This window comes from Erigeron canadensis, chromosome 6 (genome assembly GCF_010389155.1).
Source record: "Erigeron canadensis isolate Cc75 chromosome 6, C_canadensis_v1, whole genome shotgun sequence".
In the NCBI taxonomy this organism is placed as follows: Eukaryota; Viridiplantae; Streptophyta; class Magnoliopsida; order Asterales; family Asteraceae; genus Erigeron; species Erigeron canadensis.
In genome coordinates this window covers 41,739,385-41,766,169 of record NC_057766.1, presented here as the reverse complement: position 1 = coordinate 41,766,169, position 26,785 = coordinate 41,739,385, and the positions used below count along the sequence as shown (strand labels likewise).

General features: G+C 34.0%; 3 protein-coding genes across 3 annotated transcripts; all 3 read right to left on the bottom strand.

Moving 5' to 3' along the window:
* Positions 1–923: 923 nt before the first annotated feature.
* Positions 924–12,553, bottom strand: LOC122602828 (clathrin heavy chain 1-like). Its single transcript, XM_043775431.1, has 30 exons — positions 12,310–12,553; positions 11,484–11,688; positions 10,990–11,078; positions 10,812–10,890; positions 10,602–10,729; positions 10,155–10,253; positions 9,947–10,055; positions 9,490–9,569; positions 9,179–9,406; positions 9,035–9,100; positions 8,593–8,709; positions 8,260–8,457; positions 8,054–8,170; positions 7,883–7,942; positions 7,585–7,671; positions 7,414–7,497; positions 7,198–7,332; positions 7,052–7,114; positions 6,869–6,973; positions 6,374–6,486; positions 6,033–6,285; positions 5,804–5,940; positions 5,446–5,724; positions 3,824–4,826; positions 2,893–3,378; positions 2,177–2,347; positions 1,916–2,101; positions 1,707–1,829; positions 1,512–1,622; positions 924–1,390 (listed from the first exon to the last, which is right to left on the bottom strand). Exons 1-30 carry the CDS (start codon positions 12,352–12,354, stop codon positions 1,238–1,240), a joined length of 5,109 nt encoding a protein of 1,702 aa, XP_043631366.1. The 5' UTR covers positions 12,355–12,553; the 3' UTR covers positions 924–1,237.
* Positions 12,554–17,449: 4,896 nt separating this feature from the next.
* On the bottom strand, positions 17,450–19,540 carry LOC122605604 (putative protein phosphatase 2C 53). The gene is made up of 4 exons (XM_043778565.1): positions 18,946–19,540; positions 18,383–18,727; positions 17,928–18,110; positions 17,450–17,804 (listed from the first exon to the last, which is right to left on the bottom strand). Exons 1-4 carry the CDS (start codon positions 19,456–19,458, stop codon positions 17,640–17,642), a joined length of 1,206 nt encoding a protein of 401 aa, XP_043634500.1. The 5' UTR covers positions 19,459–19,540; the 3' UTR covers positions 17,450–17,639.
* A 4,467-nt stretch (positions 19,541–24,007) lies between these two features.
* On the bottom strand, positions 24,008–24,550 carry LOC122606202 (em-like protein GEA6). The gene is made up of 2 exons (XM_043779161.1): positions 24,385–24,550; positions 24,008–24,298 (listed from the first exon to the last, which is right to left on the bottom strand). Exons 1-2 carry the CDS (start codon positions 24,536–24,538, stop codon positions 24,135–24,137), a joined length of 318 nt encoding a protein of 105 aa, XP_043635096.1. The 5' UTR covers positions 24,539–24,550; the 3' UTR covers positions 24,008–24,134.
* Between the last annotated feature and the right edge of the window lie 2,235 nt (positions 24,551–26,785).

Below are 26,785 nucleotides of genomic sequence, written 5' to 3'. Positions count from 1 at the left end.
CGGGTTTACCCGCTTTTACACGCACTCATTCAACCCGCAATGTTGAAATTACCCGTTTAGACCCGTTACCCAAACCCACCGACCCGCCCATTTTGCCAGGCCTAAGTATAGTATATAGATAGATAACATAAAAATTGTATGTTTGTAAACTAGTTTTGGAAGTATAAGGGGTTTTTATCTACAAACTTGATCTCCATTGGCTTTTGCGAGGTTTCATTTATGAAAATGTGTATACATTTATTTATTTTTAAATAAAATAAAAATAATAATCTAAAGAAAAACTATAAATATGTCAAGCGATGTAACAAAGATTTCTATGTAGAATATTAAGTTTCACTAGAGTACACTCGCTGGTATGAGTTATTTAGGTAATTAATATAATACTAATCAATATTAAAAGGATAGTATATGTATTTGCAAGAGTATAAATTTGATGCAAGGGACATATTGGTCCTTCTCAATGACTTTCAACGAAGGTGTTAAAATTATTATTAAGATGCGGATAAAGTATAGAGATAGACATAGAAGTATAGATATCGATTATTAAATTACATATCTGTAAAATTAGATTTATCTTATACATGCTAATGATTGCGACGGTGATGTTGAGGATAGCCTATACACATTTTTGGCAGTTGCTTGCATTTTGTTCTTAAGGAAATGTACAATAGGGTGAGCGGCAACCTGGTCACCAAAGGGGCCTAATTCGGTATCGAAAACCCAAAAAACTATGAAGTAATTTTGCAGGAGCATAATTGATTTCGAGATTTTCATAAACAAAATTGAATTACCTCTAAATCGAGAGAAATGTGCAACTCCAGGAAAAGAATTACATATTCCGAAATTCAGCATGCAGAAACCATTAACAATTATACAAGAGAGAATAATAATAAGAAGAAGAAGAAGAATAGAATATACTAAAATTAAAACAAAAAGAGCATCGTATAAAAAGTTGCATGATCCTTGCACCCTATAAACCCCTTCTGGTACATTGTACATAATTATATTCGCTCATCTTCCCTTCCCTGTCCACCTGACAAAAATGACAAATGCCTACTACCCAAATAAAATTTAAAAACAAAAAATTTTTTAAAAAAAAAGAAAAAAAAAAAGCTAAGAAAAGCATATCCACACTAAATACTAGCAGAAAACACACAGCATCATTATTCTCGGCTAGAAAAAATAAACACCTTAACCCCCCCAATAACACACCAACTATTCACTAGTCACCCAATCCTCAATAAGAACCCATAGAAGGCATTCCATACGGGGGCATCGGGGGCATCCCCATTCCACCCATTGGTGGTGGTGGAGCAAATCCACCACCCATTCCTCCACCCATACCTGGTGGTGCAGGTAGCGCAAGAGGCAATAATTGAGCATACATGTTCTGCAAATCAAACAAAGTTTGTCAATCTAGTGGTTTTAGGGGTTTTAGAATATTTAACTTGTACACTTATATATAAAATAAAAATAAAAATAAAAAGCACAAGAGAGAAGCAAAGTCATACATGCTGTTTAATGACATCCTGCTCTTCATTCTCCCTTGCCTTTGTTTCTTTAAGTGCTTCTATCTTGTCCTTGATTAGCTCATCAACTTTGCCAGTATATTCACGGATAAACTACAGGAAATCAAATATAAGGATTGGACTTTGATGTCTAAATTGTAAGATATCAAACAGAAAGGAAACGATATGATGGTTTACCTGAAGCAGATATGGGAAGGCAAAATCTATCATATTATTCAGCCAGGCTAACTCAAGAGCAACATCTGGACGAATGAGATCATAACAAACAAATAAACATGAAGCAAAGCATTCCTTCTTTCCCTGCACAAACATTATAAAACATTTTTAAGTGTACGGCTTGGTCCATTTGAACACATCAAATATATGTTAGCATGAATAAGGTGTACCTGTTCAATGAAATAAACAAGCAGCTCCTCTGCCAGCTCACGGTCCCCAGATTGTGATGCAGTCTCCATGGCATCCTTGTAAACTTTGTCTTTTTTAGACAATGCAATAGACTGTTTCCATCTACCTGCCTTCTTGTAAATATATGCAGCCACACGCCTCATCTCAAGAAGCTCGTGTTTCTCAATCTGCAACGACAGTAACAATGCATGACATCACAACTTACTTGACTGGAAACAGACATATAACCAATACAAACTTACTTTCTGTGCAAGGGCAATCTGGTCAAAGTTATCATGAAAATTAATAGATTCACGCAATCTATCATAATCTTCCTCCTCAACATAAATTTCATTCAACGCCTCATTTACAGCAGATACATTGTTGCTCTGAACTGCAACCATATAAGGTTTTACAAGGGGAAGTTGGCCCTCCTGTAATTTTTATAAAGTGAGCCACTCCGTAAATAAATAGCCTTCAGAAGAAACAAAATAACAAAAGTGACCAATTAACTAAAGAGCATATTGATTCAGGTTATGTTGTATCACAATTGACAAAGGTCATTCTAAGGGTATTTTCAAGACATAAAACCCCCTAAATCATTATATTCAGAAAGTTAGATAAAGTGTGATTTTTTAGTCCTATTGGCCCACAAAATATTCATAACAAAAATATTAATCAAAAAGACACAGAAGAGTTTCGACTCAGCCCAATCAAAAAAAAAAACAGATTGACCAATTATCCAACCCATCCATTTTACTACCTCTAAGAAAAAATTCAACTCTAAATTGAGTTATTGCAAAAAAACCATTTTCCTTGTACATGTTGCCATGTTGGGACCAAAATTTCGAAATTACCAAACTACCACTTTTCGCATTTTCAAAAATCAGAACTGTTATTTATTAAAACATGCATGTAGATAAGTCACACTTGTATGCCATTCTATAAATAAATCAAAATCTTCATAGAGTGCACAAACCTTTCGTATAATGTCCACCACACGTGTATGGTCAACACGTAGTGCAAGGACATTGAGAACATCATTAATAAGGTCCGGATGCTCTCGGAAATAGAAGTGAACGGCCTTGTAATATAGCTCTACACTCGCCACTTTAACTATTATATCTTTAAACTGCATATGATCCCAAGCTTCGGGGGAATGATTCATGACAGTTGAGGCAGCGTTATCAAACTCATCATATTGAATATATAAATAGGTAAGTTCCTTCCAATGCTGTTGTTCATCACAAGCTCGGATCAACTTTGGAATGTTGAGACGAGTTGAGAAGAGTTTAATATGCTCCATTAACTTCTCATGACGGTATCTGGCATAAAGGACACCCAACTCAGTGAAGATGCCCATATGAGCACGTTCCAACCCCAGACCACTCTCCATAAGAGATATAAGCTCATTGAAGCATCCTCTATTTTGGTAGTACTCGCTCACCTCTTCCAGGTCATCCACCTACATAGAAACAAACTTGAGCATCAGTTTTACTAAATCACCATAGAACCTAGAAGTGACTGTTTCAAAGGGGTATTAAGTATTAAGATGCTGGATAAGAAAACTTCTTAAATCATTGTTTAAATAAGACTATTACTTTTGATATATCACACTCGTGATTATATTTGACACAATAATTACCTACTAAAAGTTTCATATATTTTTGGAACGGGGAAAAAATCTTATAAGTCAACCGTACCCAAACCCATTTCTTACAACCCAAACTTTTACCCATTCTAACTAGTTATGCAGCCAGCCCAAGCCGCCCAATTTAAAACCTCTAAACAATTTATCCTTGGAAGCATTCCAAACGTATACAGCTAAAGGTTAAACTACAGACACCATAACATTAGATAATAAGCCGGTACTAGTAATTCACCATAGACCAAAGGATAACAATATTTACCTGTACAATAATATTCAGCCCACATATCTGCGCCAAGCGAAACTCCTCGGCATCGACACAAGCAAAGCAGACTTCTTTCCATGTCTTTGCACTATTTGCCTTACGAGCAGCATCAACTGCACCTTGAAACTGTTGCAGCCTGACAAGTGTGACTGCCAGCTTAGCCCAGTTAGATATGAAAGCATATATGATTTTTGCAGCTTCATATAAAGCCTCGTCGAACAAACGATCACCAACATTATGAAGGTTGGCTACATTTGGCATAAGTATGAACTCCTCAATGTCACTTAATCTGTCGATCTTTGCATAAGCATATATGAGCTCGTTGTCCACCTTGGGCTCCTTAGTGTTCTGCCTAACCATCAGTAGATACTTCACCAAATCGTGATAACATTCATCATCCTCAGCAGCACGAATAACATCCAAAAATTGAGTGGCATCATCGGCACGGATAAATGACTCAATTGCATCACTTACTAGTCCATCTCTCAGCTGAGCTTTAGCCACCTGACTCCATACAGCATCTTCTTCGACACGGTATGCAAACTCCACAGCCCGTGGAATACTTTGGATATTGTCCAGCAACACGTTGACTGCTTGAACATTTAAGTTAAACTTCTTAAATATAGCAAATGCTTCTTCATACAATTGTGCTTCCACAGCAACCTCTCCAACAGCAGGCCCATCAAAGTTATCTAATCTATTAATATAGTCCATAACTCGTGATGGATCAGCCTTAATGGCTGTCAAGATAAGCAGGTTTTGCAAATTAAAATTGCCACTAAAAGCAGAGTCTTGGAGAACAATTTTTTCAAGAAGTTCAATTAGCTCATGGGGAAGATCAGCAGTCATAAAAGCTTTAACAGCAGCAGAAACCTGCTCAGGACTCTTGCTTTCAGGCAAAGCAGTAGAGACAACTTGATCAATGAGTTGTCTTCTGTACTCATTCTCGGGGTTAAGAACCTTCTCCCAGAGATCACCATCCATTCTCTCCACAACATATCTAGAACAAACTTAAATATTAGTCAACAGATCTTATAACAATACACTAGAGATTTGAGTACCAAATCGGAACGCGTTCAGGTTGAAATAGGTATGATTTCAATGCACGTAAAAAATGGGTCAGTCGAACTGACTTGCCAGCATTTTATGTCCACTTTCTTTGGAACTTAATAACAGATTAATGTGTTATTGAGATCACCATACTAAAATGGATTATACCTAGTTCAGAAAAAACATTTATGATTTGTTCCAAGAAATCGATTTACGGGAATGAAAGTACTTGAGTACCACTTTATGTGATTTTCCACATGTTTGACTCGCTCAGTATTAAAAAAGTCCACATTCGACCAGTTAAAGACTTTATTCAACTCAGGATGACTGGTCGGCTATAAAAAAATAAATGAATAAAGATATGGCACTAAAAAGATCTTGTTTGGTTCCTCCGGGTAGACAAGCTGACAGAAGTCGTTTTTGATGAGAAGAAGAAAATCTGGCAATTAATTATGAAAATTTCTATTCGGTCATAAGTTGCTTGTAAGTAAGAATACATTGACCGATGGGGGAGAACCCCCAAAGCCTCAAGGTATTACCCATTTATATATTTTGAAGATGAGCAATACCTGGCTTGCAACTTAAAAAGAGAATTCCTGCTTGTTACATTAATAAGCTCTTCGTCACATTGCCCTCTACGGTATGCAACAACAGCAAGTGTGGGATCACGCTTCTCACAGAACTTCCCCACGACACGTGAATCATAATATGGGTTGGTGGTAAGAAAGTGCTCAGGGTTGTTGTTGCTGTCAATAATAATTTTACCCAAAGCATTGTGCACATGGACATCTTGGCTTCCTTCACTCACAAGATGCTCCAAAAATTGAGTAAGCAATCGAAGGCGATTCCTGGAAGACATAAGCAAATGATATAGGATGTAAATAACATGATAAACATAATAAGACCATCAGGAAAGGCAAAACAAACCTCTTTTCACACTCATCCACAAGAGGCTCAACTGGAAGCAAAGAACGAACAGATAGAATCAAGCCTTTAATGAAGTCCTCGGGGCACTCATCATCAAGAAGCTGTCCTACAACTAAAGGAGCATTCCCTGGATTGACCTATACAGAAGCAACTTAGAAGCTCACATCTAGTAGCTTTTGCAAACACATATACATACATGAAAGATAAAATAGATTTCCATAAGCCACACCTTCTGGACATATCCTTCTATATACCGCAGCATGTTGTTGGTATAAAGGTAGTGAGTGAGATCAGGAATAAAACCAAAGCGATCACACACATTGATTAACGGCCTTGCATCAGGAAGTTTGGCTTCCATTAGAAAATTTTTGGCCTTTTCAGCATCATAGAAATTTGATTCTCGTGTTACACGCTCAACCTCCTTAATTTGTCCTGTCTTGGCAGCTGCCTCAATGTACTTGAAGTGGATGTCAGGATCCTCGCTGCAACAGAACAAGTCAGTGTAAGACTGAGAGTATACAACAAAAACTATGACATGAAAGAATCAAAACTGTCTTTCCACAAGATCACCTGGAGCTCAAATATGATCCCAAAAAAAAGTAAAGACCTTCATAGGACTTAAATTGCTCAAATAGCTTGATACATGCCTCGACACCCAGCTGCTCACAATATTCTTTGGCAACCTACATTCAAATTGTTTCAGTCATATAGCAGTATAAAAAAATTAATCATAGATGACTAATCTGACCCATTACTTATGAATGGGGTAATTTGGGTTGTGTTATACCCTAACCTATTCAAATGCGCCAAATTAAACCAAAACAAGAACAAATTTGGTTAAACAAGAAAGTCGTCCTACCTCATAAACCACTTTATTCCACAATTAAATCACTATTGTAAAAGATATACTTTTTGAGATCATAATTAACATTTAGACTTGTTACCCAGCCCAGCCACCCATTTTGCAACCTCCACAAAAGTAAAAGTAAAAAGAATTAAACAGCTTCTGCCAAGCTCGGTTTGACCCAAAATGATAAACGTTCAGATTGGATGATGTGACATTACCTGCACTATTATCTGAAGATTTCCTCTCAGATTGACCAGCAAAAGATCTTTCATGCACTCTAGTGCCCATTCCTGAGATAGTGTCCCAAAAAATTCTACAAGAGACTGAAAACAAAAGATAACAGCTACAGATCAAGTCAAATTCAATAAAATTAAGTAAGCCATACACGGTAAAAGACAAACCTGTGGCTCGATTGCATGCGTATTCACAATAACGCGTTTGATATCTGGCAGTTCAGTGTAGTGCTGCAGATGAAAATAAAAGTTTCAGTCACGCAACTGATAAAGCTTACCAAAGTCAACAGCCAAGTATCTGGAAATTAGCCAACCTGAAGGGCTCTGACATATAGACCGGCTTTCTCACAGAGTTGAGCAATGCGAGCACGATCATAGTGGCTGAACATGCCATTTGCTAATATGGCATCAGCAACATTAGGAAATGTTACTAGATTAATTTCGAGGACCTGCATAGAATAAAACTTTCATGATTTTACAGCTATCTTAGGTAACTATATACTAGTTCATTAGCATCAGTGCAATGCAACCTTGGTTTGCAGGTGAGCATGTTCGGGCAAATTGGGCTTAAGGACATCCAAGAGGAAGGCCGTTGCCTCACGTATCAAGTTTCTCTGAAGAAATGAAACCAATGGAAATTTGTTAAACTATGCCGAAGTGCGTGTAATGATTTTAATTATAAGATATGTTAGTAACCTGACCTGAAGAAAAAGATCTGTTATCGTATTGAAATCAACTGGACATCCTCCCTCCATCTGGGCCATCATTAAAGCAAAATTAACAGCTCCCTGTAAAATACATATGAAACTTCTCAGTCTTGCTTCCAAGCACATAAACTCTATGCAACACTAACTGAGATTCTTAAAAACAATCCAGAAAATCATTATAAGTAATTGGATTAACCAAATTCGAAATGGTCAGTCAGACCCCACATACTTGCCGTATATTTAATGCCAACTGCTTAACTACAAAATCTTATTCACTAAAAAGTATTAATACCTGTGGATCTGATCGAAGAATTGTTTGCAAGAGAAACAAATAATCAGGCACATATCCAACCTGCACAAAGTCAGATATTAATCTACGATGACATGTGACAAAACAGCTAATATGAGAAATGCATCGAAGCAAACACATATAATCAGATGTTTCGGTATAAATTAGACCTACCTGCTTGGAGTAAATCAAAATTTTGTCGAACTCTCTTCGCTCAGCAAAAGCTGCAACAACTTTAGGAGTTGCCCTAGCTTTGATATAAATCTTTAAAGCAAGATCATTATCAACAGTCTACAAATGAGTAACAAAAAAAAAACTTAGATGAGTATATTTAACTATAGAAAGCGAAAGACCGCAATAACATGAAACACTGTCTGTACCTTCACGAGGTCCCCAAGTTCCTCGCTACATTCCAGCTTGTCTTCAGCCAACCAATTCTCCAAAAGGTTCTTCTTGTTTTGATTGACAACAAGACGAGATAGTTCCAATGATTCAAAGGCATTTAGCTTTCCTTTGGTTAGGAGGGTCCCAAAATACTGCAACAATGGTGGTGTCTGTCCAGATTGTACCGGTACACTCTGCGATGGCATATACAGAGGTTACAGAAGTCTGAACATATACGGATTCTACTTAGATTATATCTTTTAGAAGTAGTGATAACAATCTGAAGTGGATTTATTCAGTTATTTGATTGCATTCTGATCAATAGATACCTGAAATTTTGCCACTGTATCTGGCGTACGGAGAATGCCTTGAGGAGATTCTGCAGCGAGCTCGGCAGCCTCTTTGTACTTTGTTTGAGCAAACAATTCTTGAAAACGTTGAACAACCTGAGTAACATAGATATAAGATACCAAAGATCATCAGGGGATCAATCTAGTTTGTTATTATTGAAATCTGAAATAGAAGCCATACAAACATGAGAAAGTAATTAAACAAATCCTCTAATCTTGCTTATAGCTAGAAAACTGAAAAGGTTTAACTTAAAATCCAGGGGGTCTGAAACTAAAATTCAAATATACTACAAAGTTCTGAACTATATAAACATGAGACCATACACATATGTATTCGTTTAGTCTACTGCAAAATAGAAAGAAAAAAAAGGGGATACACGCATTATAAATAAACTAAGAAAGTGAAAAAAAAAAAACTTACCAAATTCTCTGCACCGGGTAGATTTCCTCTTTTTGCAAGATTGACGGCAAGCTCCAGATTGTTTAACTGCACTAGCACATCACGTTAGGATTACAAATAAGAATAGCATAATGACCATTAATAAAATAACAATAGAAACCTTACTTGTCCACTAACAAAAGGCACAATTGTTGATTCATTTACAGTGGCAAGTAAGACCTGACCACGTCTGTTGACAGCATAAAAGCCACCAACTGATGAAGCTTCAGAAGTCAGAAAAATTGGATCTGGGCTAATTCTATTTCTATACACTGCAGTAGCAGTTTCAAGGTCATACACGAATAAAAGCCCCAGCTTGGTGATAACATAAATCAAGCCATACTTGTGAGATATCTGCAAAGCCAAAAATAGATATGCATAACCTAACAAAGTAGTAACATAAACTGTCTGAAAAACAAGAATGGCAGGTGAAGTACCTGCATGGCAACAGGAAAATCGTCTGCAAAATCAGGAGGGAAGAAAAGGTCTGCTTGTTTCTTGATAAAAGAAGGCTTTCCTGCATTATGCAAGGATGATCATTCGATGTAGTACATAAGAAGGCACAAATGGGAAAAAATCATGTATGTTTACAAACGTTCACAACTGCAATATGCATTGTGAAAGTAGATGGATGTACATCTAAATAAGAAAAAAAGCAAGGAAGATCATAAATACAAACGTGTTACATGAAATATGTTGATGGGTATATAAAAGCTCAAGTTTTTTTTAAGAGGACGTTCCAACAAGACTGGGTTATATTATGCCAGCAGCAAATGACAAACATATATCTATCAAGCCTTTGTATTTCAAAAACATTGTTTCTTCCTTATGGAGGATAAGAAAGGACTCAGCGAACAAACATATACAGCTGATGAGCAATAATAAAAAGCAAACCTGGCTGGGCCCCGAGCTCAATGATATGCAGCTTTGATGTAACCTGTCCAGCATTAGAGCTTTTGGTAGCAAAAGAAATAAGAATAGAAGGATTCTCGTTGCCAGGGACCTGTTTAGATATACAAATTTGAGATCAACTACATGTAATTAACCAATAGAAATAGATCATCTCCTTTTGAGTGGCAGTAATAGAAAGAAACATAAGTACTTTGAAGGAGGCAAATGATGCTGCGTGTGCTTCTAGAGCTTGGCTCCGCTGCTGATCAACAGAATAAAGCTGCATATTTCCTTTAACTAATTGTGGTCTCTGTCAAATAAAACAGAATTAGAAAAGCCTATAAATAAGAAAAAGAAGTATGACCCACTTCACATCATGATTAACATTGTATTCAGCCAATTTAGAGGCAAAGTAGACGCCTTTACCATAATCGTATCAATATGTTCCGGTCGTAATAACTATTTAGGCTTATGGCTATGCAAAACAACTAAACAAGAGCCATGTATACGATACCAAGGGATCACTCAATCATAATAAAATTAAAGTTCTGTTTAACTTTCAGATTTAGTAGTATCTATAGCAGCTGTTATGGATAAATACTATTTGTAAAAAAACCTGTTATACAGTTCACATTAAACTAAAAAGTAAAAAACAAACCTCTGGTGAGCCAGGGGCAATTCCAATCAACACCAGCCATTTCTCAGATGGATCGCATTTGTAATTTATAATCTGATTGTTTGATAGATTCGCAGTTCTATCAAACATCTTTACAGGTTCAGCATCGCCTATACAGAAAAGATTGAACACCAATTTCAGATAATACGATCTCCAGCTTATATGTCAAAAAACATATAGAAAGCAATATACCCTCAATTGACCAATGGTACACCGATGTTTGGGTCACCATGCCCAACATCTTAGGGGTAACCCACTTCCAAAATACAACCTGAAGAAGAATATACGAAAGATCAAATAAATATCGTATTTTTGCAAACAAATCCAAGAGCATGCAACCATTTAATTACAAGTTGCAAAAACATATCACCTGCTCAGGCATCTGATGAGATTTCATTTTCGCTTTCATTTCAATATTAAATATCTGCAAGTGATCCTGAGTGGTGCCAGGGAGTTGAGCTTCACGAAAATTAACCAATAAATTAGATACAGTCAAAGGTAACCTCAATATTGCTAAGATTTCTAAGATTTGTTGCTACACCATGCACTATATTACCAATGAAGTTTCATGTAAGCATACAAAAATACGGGGCATCCTGAATTATTTACCACACAGTTTCAGATGATGCTTCTTTGGTCCTATAGAGCATAAAGTCCTTAATTTTTTTGAATAATAGAACTTTAAGTCTGTAGTACTAATTCTCAAAACAAAGCCGTGGCAGTTAGGGCATACAAGGATACTAATGCATTATAATGCTCCCAGCATATCATTATTATTATATATTATATGCTTCACACTAGTTCTACCATAAATATGAAAAGAGCCACAAAGAGGCATGAGCGTGGTACAGATTTCAAATGTACCTTTTAAAGCCAAAATCTTGGAAATAGGATTCATAATAGCCGAATCAGCAGTAATAGGCCTCCTCAACGGCTGCATTGGCATGTTCATATCAATAATCACCACACTGTTCTGAGGCGACGTTTCACGAACACATATAAACTTATCTGACTCCATTGTAACATTTGTAAATGTAACGAACTGCGGATTGATCCCTATGCTCGGCAACTGCAACATAGAAAGCATCACACAATTTAAACCAACAAAAATCAAACCGTTTATACTAGATCCCATAACCACTTCCTGGAAAATTACATATTCATCATTCCCCACTGATCTACATTCACGTTAAACAAACATTACAATATATTCATCATCGTCCAGCATTCTATTCGACTTTTCTTCCTTCCATAACCAAGATCCTAAAGCGATTACCATTTGACTTACCTAAGAGACCACTAAACCTACAAACTCCCCTATATTGTACATAATATCATAAGCAAAACTTGTCGGTTTCTCTTTTTGTTTATTTACAAGCTGTCACTTATCAATTGTGGCTATCTTTATCGTCAACTTACAATTTTCCATTCAAACTTATTTTCGTTTGGACTCTTTTACGGCATTGTTCAATTTCCAAAACATCTATAATCCTAAAGTACCACATTTATAATTCCAACCGGTAACTAAACTATACATACAGAATTACGGATATAATAAATCTAATCACTTCAATAATCGTCATAACAAGTAGTAAAACTAGCAAAATCACTAAACTGTAAAAGTTATAGCATATATATATATATACACCTGGCTTACATATTATAGATGATTGTATATAAACATACATACCGTGAGTGCCTCTTTCATAGTGATTGGGGCGTTAGCTGCCGCCATATTGGTGGCAAAAACAGATGAAATCGACGTAGTTTTGATCTACAGAATTGAATGAGAATCGCTTGCTGATAAATAAACTTCACTTTAGATGATGAACGAACGAAAGATCTGGGGTTAATATATAAGGATTTAGATATAATTATAATGGGGAAAGTATGTATAATCCTGTTAAACAGATGTGCAGATTCTAAAAAATCTAAAAGAAAAATAAAATAGTATTAAAAAAAGAAGTTTCTGCAAATACTACAGCAAAGGAAATTATTTACGAGTTTAGTTTTAGAGGTTATTTCCTTTTATCTTACAAAATACTCGTAATTTACATAAATCGCTTGTACTATGTTTTAATTGTAACTGACTACCCTTGACCAATAACAAAGCCTCATTGTACAGCTATAGATTTTTGGTATGATTATTAGGGGTAAAGGTAGTGTTGTTGACAAGTTTTATCGACTCTTTCTATCAGCAAAGGTTAGGATGGTTCCATTGAATCCCCTCCTCAGACTTTAATCGGTAAATAACATCGGTTATATATATCGGCTTCCTTTGGCTGATCCTTAAGAACGTTGGAGCATGCTATGTAACCTTTTTTTTCTTGGTTATAGTGTCAATTATTGCATCACCGGAAACCTAATTTTTTTAATTGAAGGTTTTCGATTTTGAGACTAGTATTATGTTTTTCTTGACTTGTATTGTCGGAATTGATGCCAAAATGGACTTGTCAATGCTCCTAACAAGCTACACCTTTTTTTCGACGGTTATTTCCGACCATGGTTGTTCACTTTTCCAGCAACCCTTTTTTTAGGGTTTCTAGTTTATTCCTGTTGTTATTTACTTTTTGGGTGGCTCTTTTTTGGGGGTTCTTGTTTGACTACTGCTCCATGTTTTTCAGCAACCCGTTTTTGGGTTTCTGGTTTGAGTAGCGTTGTTGCTTATTCCAACAACCCCTTTTTGGATTTCTGGCTTGACTGCCGCTGCTACTTATTCCGGCGACCTTTTTCAAGGTTTCTGGTTTGACTATTGCTTGTTTTCCAGTGACCCCTTTTTGGGGTTTCCGGTTAACTGCTACTGCTTATGCTTATGATTATGTTTATGTTTATATATATATATATAAAATATTGTCGTTAATTGCATGTTCGTGATTAGCATTGTAGTGTTAATTTAGCGGCAGTGTTGCCGAAATTTTTTCTTCCGTTGTTGTGTTGTCGGATTTTGTTCCATTAAAGTAATATGTGGCCGGAAAACTATTATTATGTCGGTGTTGATATTGTTGAACAATTAGGTTGTCGGTGTTAGGTTAAATAGACGATGGTGATAAAGTCCAAATTAGTTTACATTTTTATATATTCCTTGTTAATTCTACAAATTTTGGCAACTGTTTACTTTTTCTGGTCGTTAACAAATTAGCAACTTTTGTATAAATTGTGGTTAACACTACACAACTACTTAAGTAGAAAATGAACCATATTTGTCTGTTGGTTTTAAAGTTAATAAGAAAACAACATAGTCTAATTGGAATTTGCATCAAAATTTTAGTAAGAGTTGCATGAAAATACAATGGAATAACAATCTTATGGTTAGGAAACATCATGATACATTTTTTATATATTTTAATTTGATCTAATATAAGACGTACATCGGTACATGTAATAACCTATAATATAAAATTAGTTATAAAAATAGGAAATTTCATACAAGTTGCTCTTGACTTTAAATAATAACAATAATTTGCTCTTAGTAGATAAAAAAAGTGTAGGGTAATATGTAATTCTTCTCTTAATCTTTTCCCTTTAGATTTACCAATAACTTTTTCGACACATAACATACTAGTTTTCAGCCCCGTCCGATAGACGGTTAGTGTCAAAATATATATACCAAAGGTAAATATCAATAAGATAACATGTGTCAAATAATATTCAACATGAACCAACTGTTGTCTTTTTTTCATCTAACAAAAAATAATAAAATATATGTCATATTCTAAATTTAAAAAAGGAAGATGTAAATAGTTAGCAAAATAAATTAATGACCAAAATGAGCAAAATAAATTTAAGTGAATAAACCTTTTGTAGAAGAATAAGTTATGATCAACCTACAATTGACAATAAAACAAATTAAAAGAATTAAAAAATGACAATAGCATAACAATTCAATATCAACTAATGAACAAACATAAACGAAATACCAAAAATTTAAATAAAAGTGATATAAAAAAAACATATGTTTCTTTTGTTGAGAAGCTATATAACCATGATTTTATTAAAGATCAAAAAGGAGAAGAATGATGGAGAATAATTAATAAAAATTTATGTTGTATATATAATAACTTATTGGGAAAGTTTTAAGGATAATATATATCTTCCAAGTTTAAAAATATTTGTTTTTATAGGAAAATATTTATGATAGAGTTTTAAATATAACTATTTAATTAATAAACAAACAAAAAAAAATCTATAAAAAATGGAGAGATAGAGTAATTAGGATGAAGTTTTAGGCTAAAAAAAGACTCTTATTAGTGTCAAGTATACTTTTATTTTTCTCTTTTAGTTATAAGATAGATTGATATAATATTCATGAGAATAAGACTTGAAAATGTTGTTAAGAACATAATAATTATTATAAAGTCCAACTTCTTAATTGTGAAATGGGCCTATTTTTCTAGACCAATAAAGTTGATTTGAAGACAACTACATTGAGGCATTGTCTTTTCTTTTTTCTTTAATAAACTTAATAATTAATAAGTTAATACATTTAGTTAATTCTTATGTTGTTTTTTCATGTAAGAAACAAAAATAACGTCAATTACCTATTTTTTACTTAATACATCAGACATTATTTATACATTTAATCATTAAATACATTCAATATTTAATGACTAAAAAAATAACGGACCCACATTTACCACATCATTCCATACATGTTGGTGTTACTCACCTAGCCTCACAACGGAGCCTACACGCAGCCTATCTCAGAGTCGTTAACTATGGAAATGATATACATTCTCTCAATAACAGATTTACACTTATCTTCAGAGTTCAGACGGTTGGTTACGCAATAGATAACTACGAATCTCCTTTGGATGGCAGCAAATCTATACCATGAAGGAAAAAACCTTACTTGGAGGACAAGACACACTAACCCTATAAAAGGAGACACGGTATACGAAGATCTCCAACTTCAACACACACAATACACAAACACCACACACATACAATTGGCGTACAAGAGGCTTTGCCTTACTAATAAGAGAATCGTCAATATGTAACCAAAAACTCCTCATCATCTCCGTTTTAAGACCCCGGTTCGATGTACAAACAATTGGCGCCACCTGTAAGTTAACAATCAAAAGTACCCCGGATACATCTTCAAGATAGGTTCCGAATTATCGAATTATTGTATAACTTCATAAATTAGTAATTAGTGGTGTAATTAAGATTTATAGTGATGTAGCACAATATTTTTAGTCCGGGAAGGTAAATTTTTTTTGCTAAACTTATAAACAATTTACAAACATTTGCAAGTCTATTTAATTTAAATTTTTAAAAACTAGATTACAGTTTAAAAAAATACATTATAGTTAGAAAGTGACATATAACTTTTAAAAAGATTTATCATCTACGGGCGTGTATCTCAACTTAGAGGCAAGGGTGTAGTGTCAATCTTGTGGCTAATTGGCAAATTTTGGCAACTTTCCAGCCAATCATAACTCGACACGTGTTGAAGCCAAACTTTGCCAAAAACTAGCCAAAACTTGCCAAAGTACATGCTATAGTGCCGATTTTTTTTTTTTGCCAATTGCAAAAAACTTACAAAACAAACCTTAAACTTTTATTAAACTTAAAAAATACAATACAACTAGTTACAATATCACATTTATTTAAAACATAAAACACACAAATACTTAAAAATAAAATACAAGATCACTAAACCTCGATATCTATATCTCCCACGTGCTCCGTAATATCACGACGTAACATGTAATGCATCTCTTCGTTACGTAAGTTATAGAGAAAATTAGGGTCGGTAGCACGAAGATCGTTAGGAGGATCCCTGATGTACACCGGTGATATCGCGTTGTCGCCGTCCTTGAGGATCATGTTATGTAAAATAATACACACATACATCGCGTTAGTGATGTATATATATATAACTTCGTTACGTAAGTTATAGAGAAAATATGTGTATGTATATATTGAAGTTGGAAAAAGGAAGAAAAAAAAAAAGTCAGACACTCCAACGTTCACAATCACTAAAAAAAAACGGTTACTTTCATACGCTCCCAACGTTCACTTGCATCGGCCAAAACTAGCCGATGTTGCTTGCCAAATCTTGCCGATTAAACTTGCCAAAAGAAGCCGATGCATGTGCTATAAGTTTGTTGATTTGCCGATTTAGCCGATATTTTTTGCCGATTAATTATGTTTGTCGATTAATTATGTTTGCCGACTACACCCTTGCCCCTTATAGAAACTCATAAGTCATAACACCAATAAAAAAGATATATATAATTTATTGTATGTGTGAGTTACATTTTATGGACTCCGTAGCCATTATGTAGTTGCAACAATGTTAGGACCAAATATGAGACATGACTATTATATATGGGAGGATCCATAAAGGAATGCTAACACTATACATAGAATTTGGGATAAAATGAATTTTGTGTTTGATGAATTATATTATTCATGAACCATTCGGTAGAATATAAAATATCTATTGATTGATTGATAATCTAACTACTTGCGACCAAGAAGCTATTGTGAAATGAAAAGTCTTTGTTAAAGTAACTGGTCAATACAAAGAAAATGTGATCCCAAAAATCAGTCAAAAGCATGAAAAGTGCAAAGTGGTGGGCACCAACCGGCTGACCAGGCATTGCATAAAAAACGAATCAAGAGCGGCTGCTTTTAGACTTGTGCATAATTTTTGGCATAAGCCTCACTTATTTGACCCACTTGGCCAGTTATTTTATATATGAAACCAAAATTAGGAAAAATATTGAAAGTAACGTACATTCATTCACTAGCTAAAAAAATCATGAATCATTTAGTCAACTCAAAGCGCATCAAAGCAGTTATGCTTTTCAAAATTGCAATTTCATTTCATAGATCCCATTAAATAAATATATGAAAATAAACTGTTATGGAAGTAATTGTGTAGGATCAAACAACGAAGAACTAATAGGGTCTAAAACCACATGCTAATATATTTTTTTTGTGTGTACAATTGATGTTGGTTTCCAATAATTAATTTGCCTTAGCTATTGTTAATAATGCATATTATAATGTTCATGAAGCAAAATGAGGCAGTCGGATAACCATAACACTCATGTCATCGTAAGAACCCCTTGTCGCTGATAAGTCAACAAGCTTCTTACAAGCAGAAGTTAGATCAGGTTTATTGGTCCCTATGCAAAAGGGCCGAACGACGTCTACTGCTTCTTGGTTACTGACCTGCAAAGACGAATTAACGTTTTGGTCTGTATTAGCTGTGGGAGTGTGAAAAATGTGGTTGCTTAAAGATTATAAACTTACTGCCTTAGTAATTATACCAATTAGAAAAGGATAAGCATTTACCGTATCCCATATCCCATCCGACGCAAGGATTAAGAACTCGCATTCAGGTCTACTAATGTCGAGTATTCTGGTTTCTGGTTCTGCAATCACCCATTTCTTGAGATGCTTGTCCCCTATTCCTCTTGATACCGCAAGTGAACCTTGTATTCTCCATATACCATTGCGACAATCAACGTATCCACCCTACAAAATTACATTTCAAAACATCAAATTAATTCTCATTCATTCATATTAAACCAATTTTCTCCTTTATTCATTCCCCTAAATTCATGAGTAACTTGATTTCCATGATAATCACAAGTTATATTCATACAATGACAAACTAGAAGTTATAAAACAAGCATATATATATATATATACAACCCAACTTCTACTATATGACTTCTTTTTTGGACTAATATTTATAAACCTTAATTATAATAATGAAACAATTAAGGAATGCATTAATATCTTACCAAGCTTTCGATCCTATCTTTTTCGTCTTTCCTAGAAGGCTTGTGATCATCAGTGAGAGCTTCCGCGACACCACCTCGGCTCATGACAGCACGACAATCACCCGCATTTGAGACAATAAGTTTCCCCTTACGAATCAATGCGGTCACACAACAAGTACCACCGTTCACATCTTCTTCTGATTTTATAAACTCCGAATCCGTAGCAAGATATCCGTCTCTAACAACTTCCTCGATTTCATCTTCGCTTTTATTAGCTAATTCACTCATTATATTTCTATTCAAATTCTTTGCTGCAAATTCCGCAGCCTTTGCGCCTCCATGACCATCAAATACTCCAAAAAACGCCTATATATAATTATTATATTCAAATTATCAATATATATAATGTGAATTTATCTAACATATATAATTAATTAATTAAAATATAAAAGTTCCTAGCTATCGAATATATAGATGTACATAGTGCAACAGTACAGGGCCTCAAAAAAATTTTGGTAACGATTTTAACAAAATAATGGAATGATGTAAATACACACACATGATATATATTATTGTTGTTATACCTGTTTGGAATCTCCTTGGAGACCAACAATTGCGGAGAAACGATCTTCCATGGGTCCTCTTTTCCCTCTTTTAGAATAAACAAAATACGCTTCTCCTTCCTCATCAATCTCATCATTAACATGAGCATCCAGTTTAGCAGCTTCATTATTATTATTATTGACAAAACTCAAAGGCGCAAGCGGAATCTGGATCCTAGCGGGTCTTTTCCTTTTATTCAACATAACAGTAGATGATGATTGTGTAGAAGAAGAACTCGACTGATCGCGACTACTATTACTCATGACTTGCTGTGACGATTGTAATAATACAACTCCTCCTTGATCTGCTTGATGATGATATAACCCCTTATTAATTGTGTGTCCGTGTAACGACGACGACGGAGACGACGGTGTTGGAGAAGCATGATGATGATGAAGTGAAAGTGATGATGTTGGAGAGATCATTGGTTGTCGAAACATGGGTGATGATAAGAACACCGGTGAGTTTGACATCACCGCAACAGAACCGGGCATGTTAGTATTTGTTAACGTACCCGTGAATTGAAGAAATATATATATTAGGAAAGGTTTTGGTTTGGAGTTGATTAGTAGGGAATTTGGTGTTTGAATTGTTAGAGACGAAATTTATATGAGATGTATATATATACACAATAAGACGAGGTCATGGGAAGCGAATGATTATAGACGCTAACGGTTTAAATGCAAAGATGGAAAGCTTAATTGCTTGATTTTGTTCTTTTTCGTTCATGGCTTCACGCGCCTTACAATTTCGTGGTGTTCACATGTTGACTTTAGTCACTTTTCTTCCCTTTCTACTTTTCTAGTTCATTACCAAGTACTTACCATAGTTAATGCATTGATTTATTTGATCACTTTCTATATAATACTTTTTTACCGTTGGTGATAGTAGTTGATAAAGAAATTGTTTGCGTGAGGTTAATAGCATCATTGTCAGAAAATGACTTGGAAAAAGTATTCAATTATCCTGTTATAATGTGTACTTTTGATTTACTTATTCAAATCTTTCATACTATTCAGTTGATTTTTTCTTACTTAGTCTAAATTTCGACAATGTTATCATATTAAAAACAATGTTATAATCCTATAAATATTTAATTAGGTAAAACACTTAATCCATAAGAAGTAAATTTTGTCTAAAAAAGACAATTAGTTTAATTCAATCATCTTTATTTGCTAAAGTGTGTATATTTGTTGAACAATGAACAATACAATAATTAAAAGATGTTCTTTTTAAATGGATTTAGGTAATTAATTTTGTCACGCGTTTAACAAGCGGATTGGGCAAATTACGAAGTCAAAACATGCATGGGATTTGCATGGAAATTTATTAATCGGCAAATATTTAGTACATAAAAGACCAAATCTTGTCAACGGTCAAACGCCTTTTTATAAAGAGCTAAAAAACCTCCTCCTCTCTTTTTGCTTCTTCGTTTCTTAACATGCAATCCAAATAATTAGAGATTAGTTAAAACTTAAATAAAATTGAAATATATAACTTTTATACATATTAATTAAAGTTTTCCGATTAGTTATTATAAAGGTCAGGATATGCCATTAAAAAAAGAGTAATGCATGATAAATCCTCTAACCTAATTATCCTCCAAATCATATGAAGAAGCCACATGGAAAAATCAAAAGGGGTAATGTATGAAAGATAATTAATGAATTACACATGTTAAGATATTATGGTATTAAGAGGATTATTAGGCTAAAATTTTAGGAGGATCAATATTTTTCTTAAAAAAAATATTAAAGGGTATATTGTTTGAAAAACAGTTAATAAAGGATATATATGGTAGTTATATGTGTGCCAGTTAGTTATAACGGGAATCGGTCAATGATGTGGTCATTTGTTTAAGATATCATATATCACCGGCGTTATAAATCCTCCAAACAACCGACCACAGCTAACTTGGTCAAACAATGCCGTTGACAATTTCTATGGCCCAACTAATTATTCGTCATCTTGTTCGTACTCTCTTTTAGTATCCAACTTTTAGGATTGCATCCAAATTGCCATCCACTCATTTTTGTATCCTTTTCTTTTTAGTTATTGTAATCTATTATTATTAATGAGTTTGCATAGATATAGCTTTTAGACAATGAATAAAAGATAACGAAAACTGATTCATTATTGGTCATATATTGACCGATCGCATGACATGAAAATCTTTTTACCAGATGATTAATTATATTCATATATATATTATAGGTTCCTTATTTTCAAAATCATTTTTTAAAAAAAAAATATGAGAACTCTTAAATTATATATTTGTTCACATGATTTTTTTTATTCACATGTGAAATGATATAAAAAAGTATGTTCTAAAAAAACTTTTTGAAGAAACCTTCAAAGTAGCATTTTATAAACTTGTGAATGAATTTGTTCACATTTTCTGTTTACATGTGACAAACGGCTATATATAAGGTTTTGAAATTTTTTTTCTTCTGCAACATATGTTAGTATATGATCACGTAAAATGAACGTATGTCCGGAGATGATTCAAGCCTACGGGGTCACACAAAATGACACGGTAACTCTATATTATTAATTAATATTATTAAAGTAATATATTAATTAGTTTGATCACGAAATGATTAATTTAAATAAGTTAAAAAGTTAATTGTATTTAAATTAATTAGAAGGAGGTTTGATTGTGAAATAAGATAATTAGGATTGAACTCTAATTAGACTAGAAGGGGCCCAGTTTTGTCAAGGCTCAAAAAGCCTTGATTTAACTTGTTTTCCAATATAATTAAACCCTAATTATTCCCGGCTTAATTCAATGATTTTTCATTCAATTCACACATATATAATTCTCTCCTCTTTTTCTACTTTCTTGGCTACGGCCGAATCCTCACAACACAAAGGGTTTTGGGTTTTGTGAATTTCAGTTTTTTTGTGCCTTCGAATTCACATATGAGTTTTATATATAATTAGTGCTTTGCATTAATTATGTTATGGTTTGTTTGTCAACAACATATAACTTCGGTACATATGGGTTTCGAATGAAAAAAGTTTCACAACGGGTTTGTAATATCGTAATTCGGGTACTAGCATACGGTATAGAAGTGTCTAGTGTGCAATTTCATCTTCGGTATATATAATTAGTGCTTTGCATTAATTATTCCCTTGTCGATCTTTGTATACGAATTTCTCCGTTTACGTCCTTATGAATTTCTTCATAATTATTTGAACTACTCATTTGCAAGGTTTTTAAACCGTTTGGTTCAACTGGTCGAACCGCAGTTGGACCGATATTTTTAAGAATTATAGTCTAATAGCTTGTGGTTCGAATCTTGCAAGCGAACCGCTTTGAACCTCTTGAACCGGTCGGTCAGACCATAACCGGACCGGCGATTGAACCGGGTCACCGCAAGTCAAACTTTTTTTTTTTCAATTTTTTTAATAGTTTTTTAACAATAAGTGTAATGCATATATATATAACTCAACGTGGTTGTAGAAAAACAATATGTATGTTTAATTAATTTTTTTTTTTTTGCTATTGTAGAAAGAAATGATTTTTGAAGAGTATATTCTATATTCCGATGTGTTTAAACTCATATTAGAACTCGTTTTAAGTATGACTTTTGTGTTAAAATTTTGTTTGTTTTGAATAATTTATGTAACTTAATGTTATTGAATTAATGTTATTGAACTTATGTTGTATTTAAATCAAGAATGTTATGGTATTATTACGAAAACGCTATATATTATCAAAACCGGTTTAATTGCGGTCTGATCGGTGTAAAATTTTATGATACCGGTTCAATGTCCGATTCGGCTTTAAAAACACTGCTCATTTGGGTACTTTTTCTTTCTTGTTCAAAGAGATTAGCCTGACACAAGCCTTCTATCTTGAACTTAATATTTCAATTAAGTTGATAATTTGATACAGTCGTACCATGAGTGATCTGGTCACATTCAAATATTTGTTACAAATTAATTCGAACCATGATCGACTTTGGTCCTATTCGGCATAAAATACTACGCCAGAAAAGGTCCATGATCATGATGATCAATGTGTCACAAATAACTACCCGTAATGTATACGTATTACACGTAAAACACTATGTCCCAAAACTAACACCACCATATTTGTAATATGTAACTATACATATATAAGTACTCCGTATCGGGATTTAATAGTCTAATATAGACGCATTTTACACGTCAAACACTATATCGCGTCTCATAAACTCTCGATACATGTTTGTATCTATATCTACTGGGTGACAGAATCTACTGGGACGACAGTGGCATTCGAAATTTGTAAGGGCTAATTAATTTTTAAAACCAATATATTGTTATTTGGTTAAGTTCGAAATTAAGCGAGAGTGTCACGGGCAATTGTTTTTAGAACTATCCTGTAGTGTCAAGTATTATACGAGCTAGTTTTCTTTTTTTGATAGTCGTCCAACTGTGGCTAAAGGCTCAATCAACGTGTCTTAATTAAAACGAACTACTGTAGTATATAATCGTTCTGTTTAATTGATGAAGATTTAAGAAAGTCAAAGAAATGAGAAAAATACAATTGAGTATAACAAATTCAGGAATCAGAAGCTCCTGTTTCATGGTGGTTCATACAAGCTTCCAAAGTTAGTGACGCACTAGCACACGTGATATACAATTAGAACTCGTTAGAATATTGAAACCCACTTCAAAGGTCTGACCAACCTATACTACAAAGTCAGCGCTGACAACTATTACAAACTTCAAATAACGCCCACATAAGTCTAGGAGATCGGTCCAGCTGTATTAGCAAAGTCAAAGTGGACCACTCCCATTAGCCAGTAATAGCTCAATCCAATAGAATGCATGATAAAGTCTAGCTAGGCATCCAAAATTTGTCAACATGCCTTCAATTCTGTTCCACCATCTTATTTTTGTTTGACTTTGAGAGAGGCATATATAATGTCAAAACAAAAGAAACATATATATATATAATCCGCAAATTACAAAAGGTACTTGCTGGTTTTAGTCTACCACATGACAGGGCAGTAGACCATTACCAAAACTTCCAGCAGTACCGATTACTACTACATCATCACACAAACGTACACCTTATTACATCACAAACATTATTGAGCACTACAAGAGAACATTGAACAGAACCACCACATCCTACATCAAGCATACGTCACTACTAGCGAGCAGATCATATCGATCAACCTTTTTTGGTGTACTTGGATTCGTCGATCTCAATCCCTTCCTCATCCGCACGCTCACCGCCAGACTTATCACCGGTGCTCAGACCACCCTTTTTACCCATCTCTTGGTACCCTTCTGTTCCCAGCTGCTCCTTCCTAGTCTGTCCTCCTTTGCTACGACCTTAATGTATATATAATGATTAAAAGTAATACGTATTACTAAAACTCATATCATATGTATACATATATATGGTTAATTTAATTTACCTTCAGCAAGACGTTCCTGGGCTTCAAGGTTTTTACCACCAGTACCGCCAGGAACAACAGTTTCACCTTGAGCAGCTCGTTGGTCGAGATCCTTTTTCTCCTCCTCGGAAATCTTGTCAGATATCTTTCGTTCTTGCTGCTGTTGTGATGCCATTTTTGTTGCGCTTCTTTGAGATTAATTTCTTAGTTAACGGTAGGTTGTATATAATTGAATGAAAATATATGATTGATGCTTACAACTACGTGAATGTACAGCTATATATAGGATGGAAGGAATTAACATGCATAGTGGCACGTAAGATGATGACGTGGAGAGTAGAGTGATGAAGCGGGAGTAACTAGGTGTGAAACGTGTTGTGTTCTTTTGATACGAGGCTCCCTGGACATCCACGTGTATTCACCGCAATAGTAGAGTATGTCAGGTGCTGTGCTTTAATTACCTGAGTTTTTCTTTTTGCCTGATCAAAATACTACGGAGTAACACTTAATTTGCTATATAACACGTTTATATAAAATTAAAACGAGCATGGTACCCGCGCAATGCGGTGACGGTAACAGCGACGATGGTATAGTGGGGTTGGTGACGCATGGTGATGACATCGATAATTGGTGTCGAGTGGTGTAAGTTGATGTTAAGATAATAGAACTATTTTATAAGATAAGGACTTAGAATGTAAATTAGCAAGATAAGGGTTTATGATGTAAATTAATTCATTAAGGACAAATTTGGTAATTTATAAAAATCCTTCCATGGTGGGGTGTTTATTAAGGACATTTTGGTAATTTCGCATGTGACATTTTGGTAACACTTTCCATTTTGAGGGGTGTATAATCTTTAATAAGGAGTATAGAAGTATAGATATAGATAGAATACTACGAGTAATCATAATACTCTTACTTTTGTCTTTTTAATGTCAAAGTGGAAAAAACTATTGATTTCTAAACTCATATTAATTGATTAAATTTTAAATTAAACAGAATATTGTTTGTAAATTCAAATAGTACTTATCGTGTTAGGAGGATGATAAATCCTCCTAATTAATAGAATCATGACATGTGGAAAATCAGGGGATGAGATTAGGAAAGAGAATTCGTGGATTACATGTATCAACAAGTGGATATATTAAGAGAATTCTTAAGAGAATTTATTAGGAAGATTTATCATTTTTCCTTTTTGAAATAAATGGATGATGGAAATTAAACTACAAAAGATAAAGATGGGTACATCAATCATATAAAAGATCAATGGTGCGATTTGGAATACAATTCTTTTATTACGTTTATATCGATCGATGAAAAAAAAAACCTCATTTTTTCCCAGTAGATTTAAAGAACTTTTACACAAGTAGCAATTAAAAAAACTAGTGGGGTATACGCCCCGCGTTGCGGGGCTTTAGTTATCGTGTTGATATAGTTTTGTTATGTGTGTACCTACGTTTAATCGACAACCACTTAATTAAGCACCAATTTGTTATGATATGTTTACTCAAAAGTTTATCAAATCAAATACTACATAATTATTTGATGGCAATAGCATATTAGGTTTCGTTCACACGTTGACAAAGTTTGAATTATTGTGATTACAATTTGTTTTATATATGGTTACTATGTATAGTTTGCTAAAAACTATGACATGTCAAATATATTAATATTTAAGAGTAATATCATAACTACATTGAAAAATGTGTAATACCAAACACATATATTTATTTTGTGAAAAGGAAAAATTAAAAGCAAAAAAAAAAACTATGCAAGAAAGTAATAGTAAAACAAAACGAAAATGTACATTTATTTTGTGCATTAAAACCATAAATTAAAAACAAACAAAAACCAAAAGAATAAAGAAAAAATGCAAGAACTAATAATAAAACAAAATTCCAAAAATAATAGAATCAAAATGGGATGTGAGGTGACAAAATTTAGATTAAACGGAATGTCACGTGACAAAATTCGTGCAGTATAAAGTTTGACATTAATATAAAAATTTGGTTGTGGGACTAAACTAAAAACTTTTAAAAATGTTGTGGTTACATTAAAACTCTTAAAACTTTGTTGTAAGAATGTTTTATGGTGAATTTTAAAACTCCTAACACTTTACTATTCTTTTCTATTTGCTTTAATATAAACTAGGAAGTTTAACGTCCCGCGTTGTGAGACCTCAATTATCGTGTAGATACCATTTTGTTATGTTAGGATAATTGCGTTGAACTTACAAACGTCTAACTAAACCTCATATGTATGATAGGTTCGCTCAAACATTTACCATATCGATCAAATACATATTTCTTTAAGAGTAATACCACATTAAGTTATGTCACTTTACTATTTACAAGGATTAAGAATTTGAAAAATTTAATCAATAAATAAATGTAACACCCAGTGCCGTTTTCTGCGGGTTTTG

Bases quoted from the DNA above. Each gene is read 5' to 3' on its own strand.
- LOC122602828 (XM_043775431.1), bottom strand. From the start codon at position 12,354: ATGGCGGCAGCTAACGCCCCAATCACTATGAAAGAGGCACTCACG. The intron at 10,730-10,811 runs GTATATTGCTTT...TTTTCTGTATAG, and splicing joins GTACCATTGGTCAATTGAGG to GCGATGCTGAACCTGTAAAG. The intron at 8,710-9,034 runs GTAAGTTTTTTT...TATGTTACTCAG, and splicing joins TACCCGGTGCAGAGAATTTG to GTTGTTCAACGTTTTCAAGA.
- LOC122605604 (XM_043778565.1), bottom strand. From the start codon at position 19,458: ATGCCCGGTTCTGTTGCGGTGATGTCAAACTCACCGGTGTTCTTATCA. The intron at 18,728-18,945 runs GTATAACAACAA...AATTATATATAG, and splicing joins TCCAAGGAGATTCCAAACAG to GCGTTTTTTGGAGTATTTGA. The intron at 17,805-17,927 runs GTAAATGCTTAT...TCGTCTTTGCAG, and splicing joins CGGATGGGATATGGGATACG to GTCAGTAACCAAGAAGCAGT.
- LOC122606202 (XM_043779161.1), bottom strand. From the start codon at position 24,538: ATGGCATCACAACAGCAGCAAGAACGAAAGATATCTGACAAGATTTCC. The intron at 24,299-24,384 runs GTAAATTAAATT...ATATACATTAAG, and splicing joins CCAGGAACGTCTTGCTGAAG to GTCGTAGCAAAGGAGGACAG.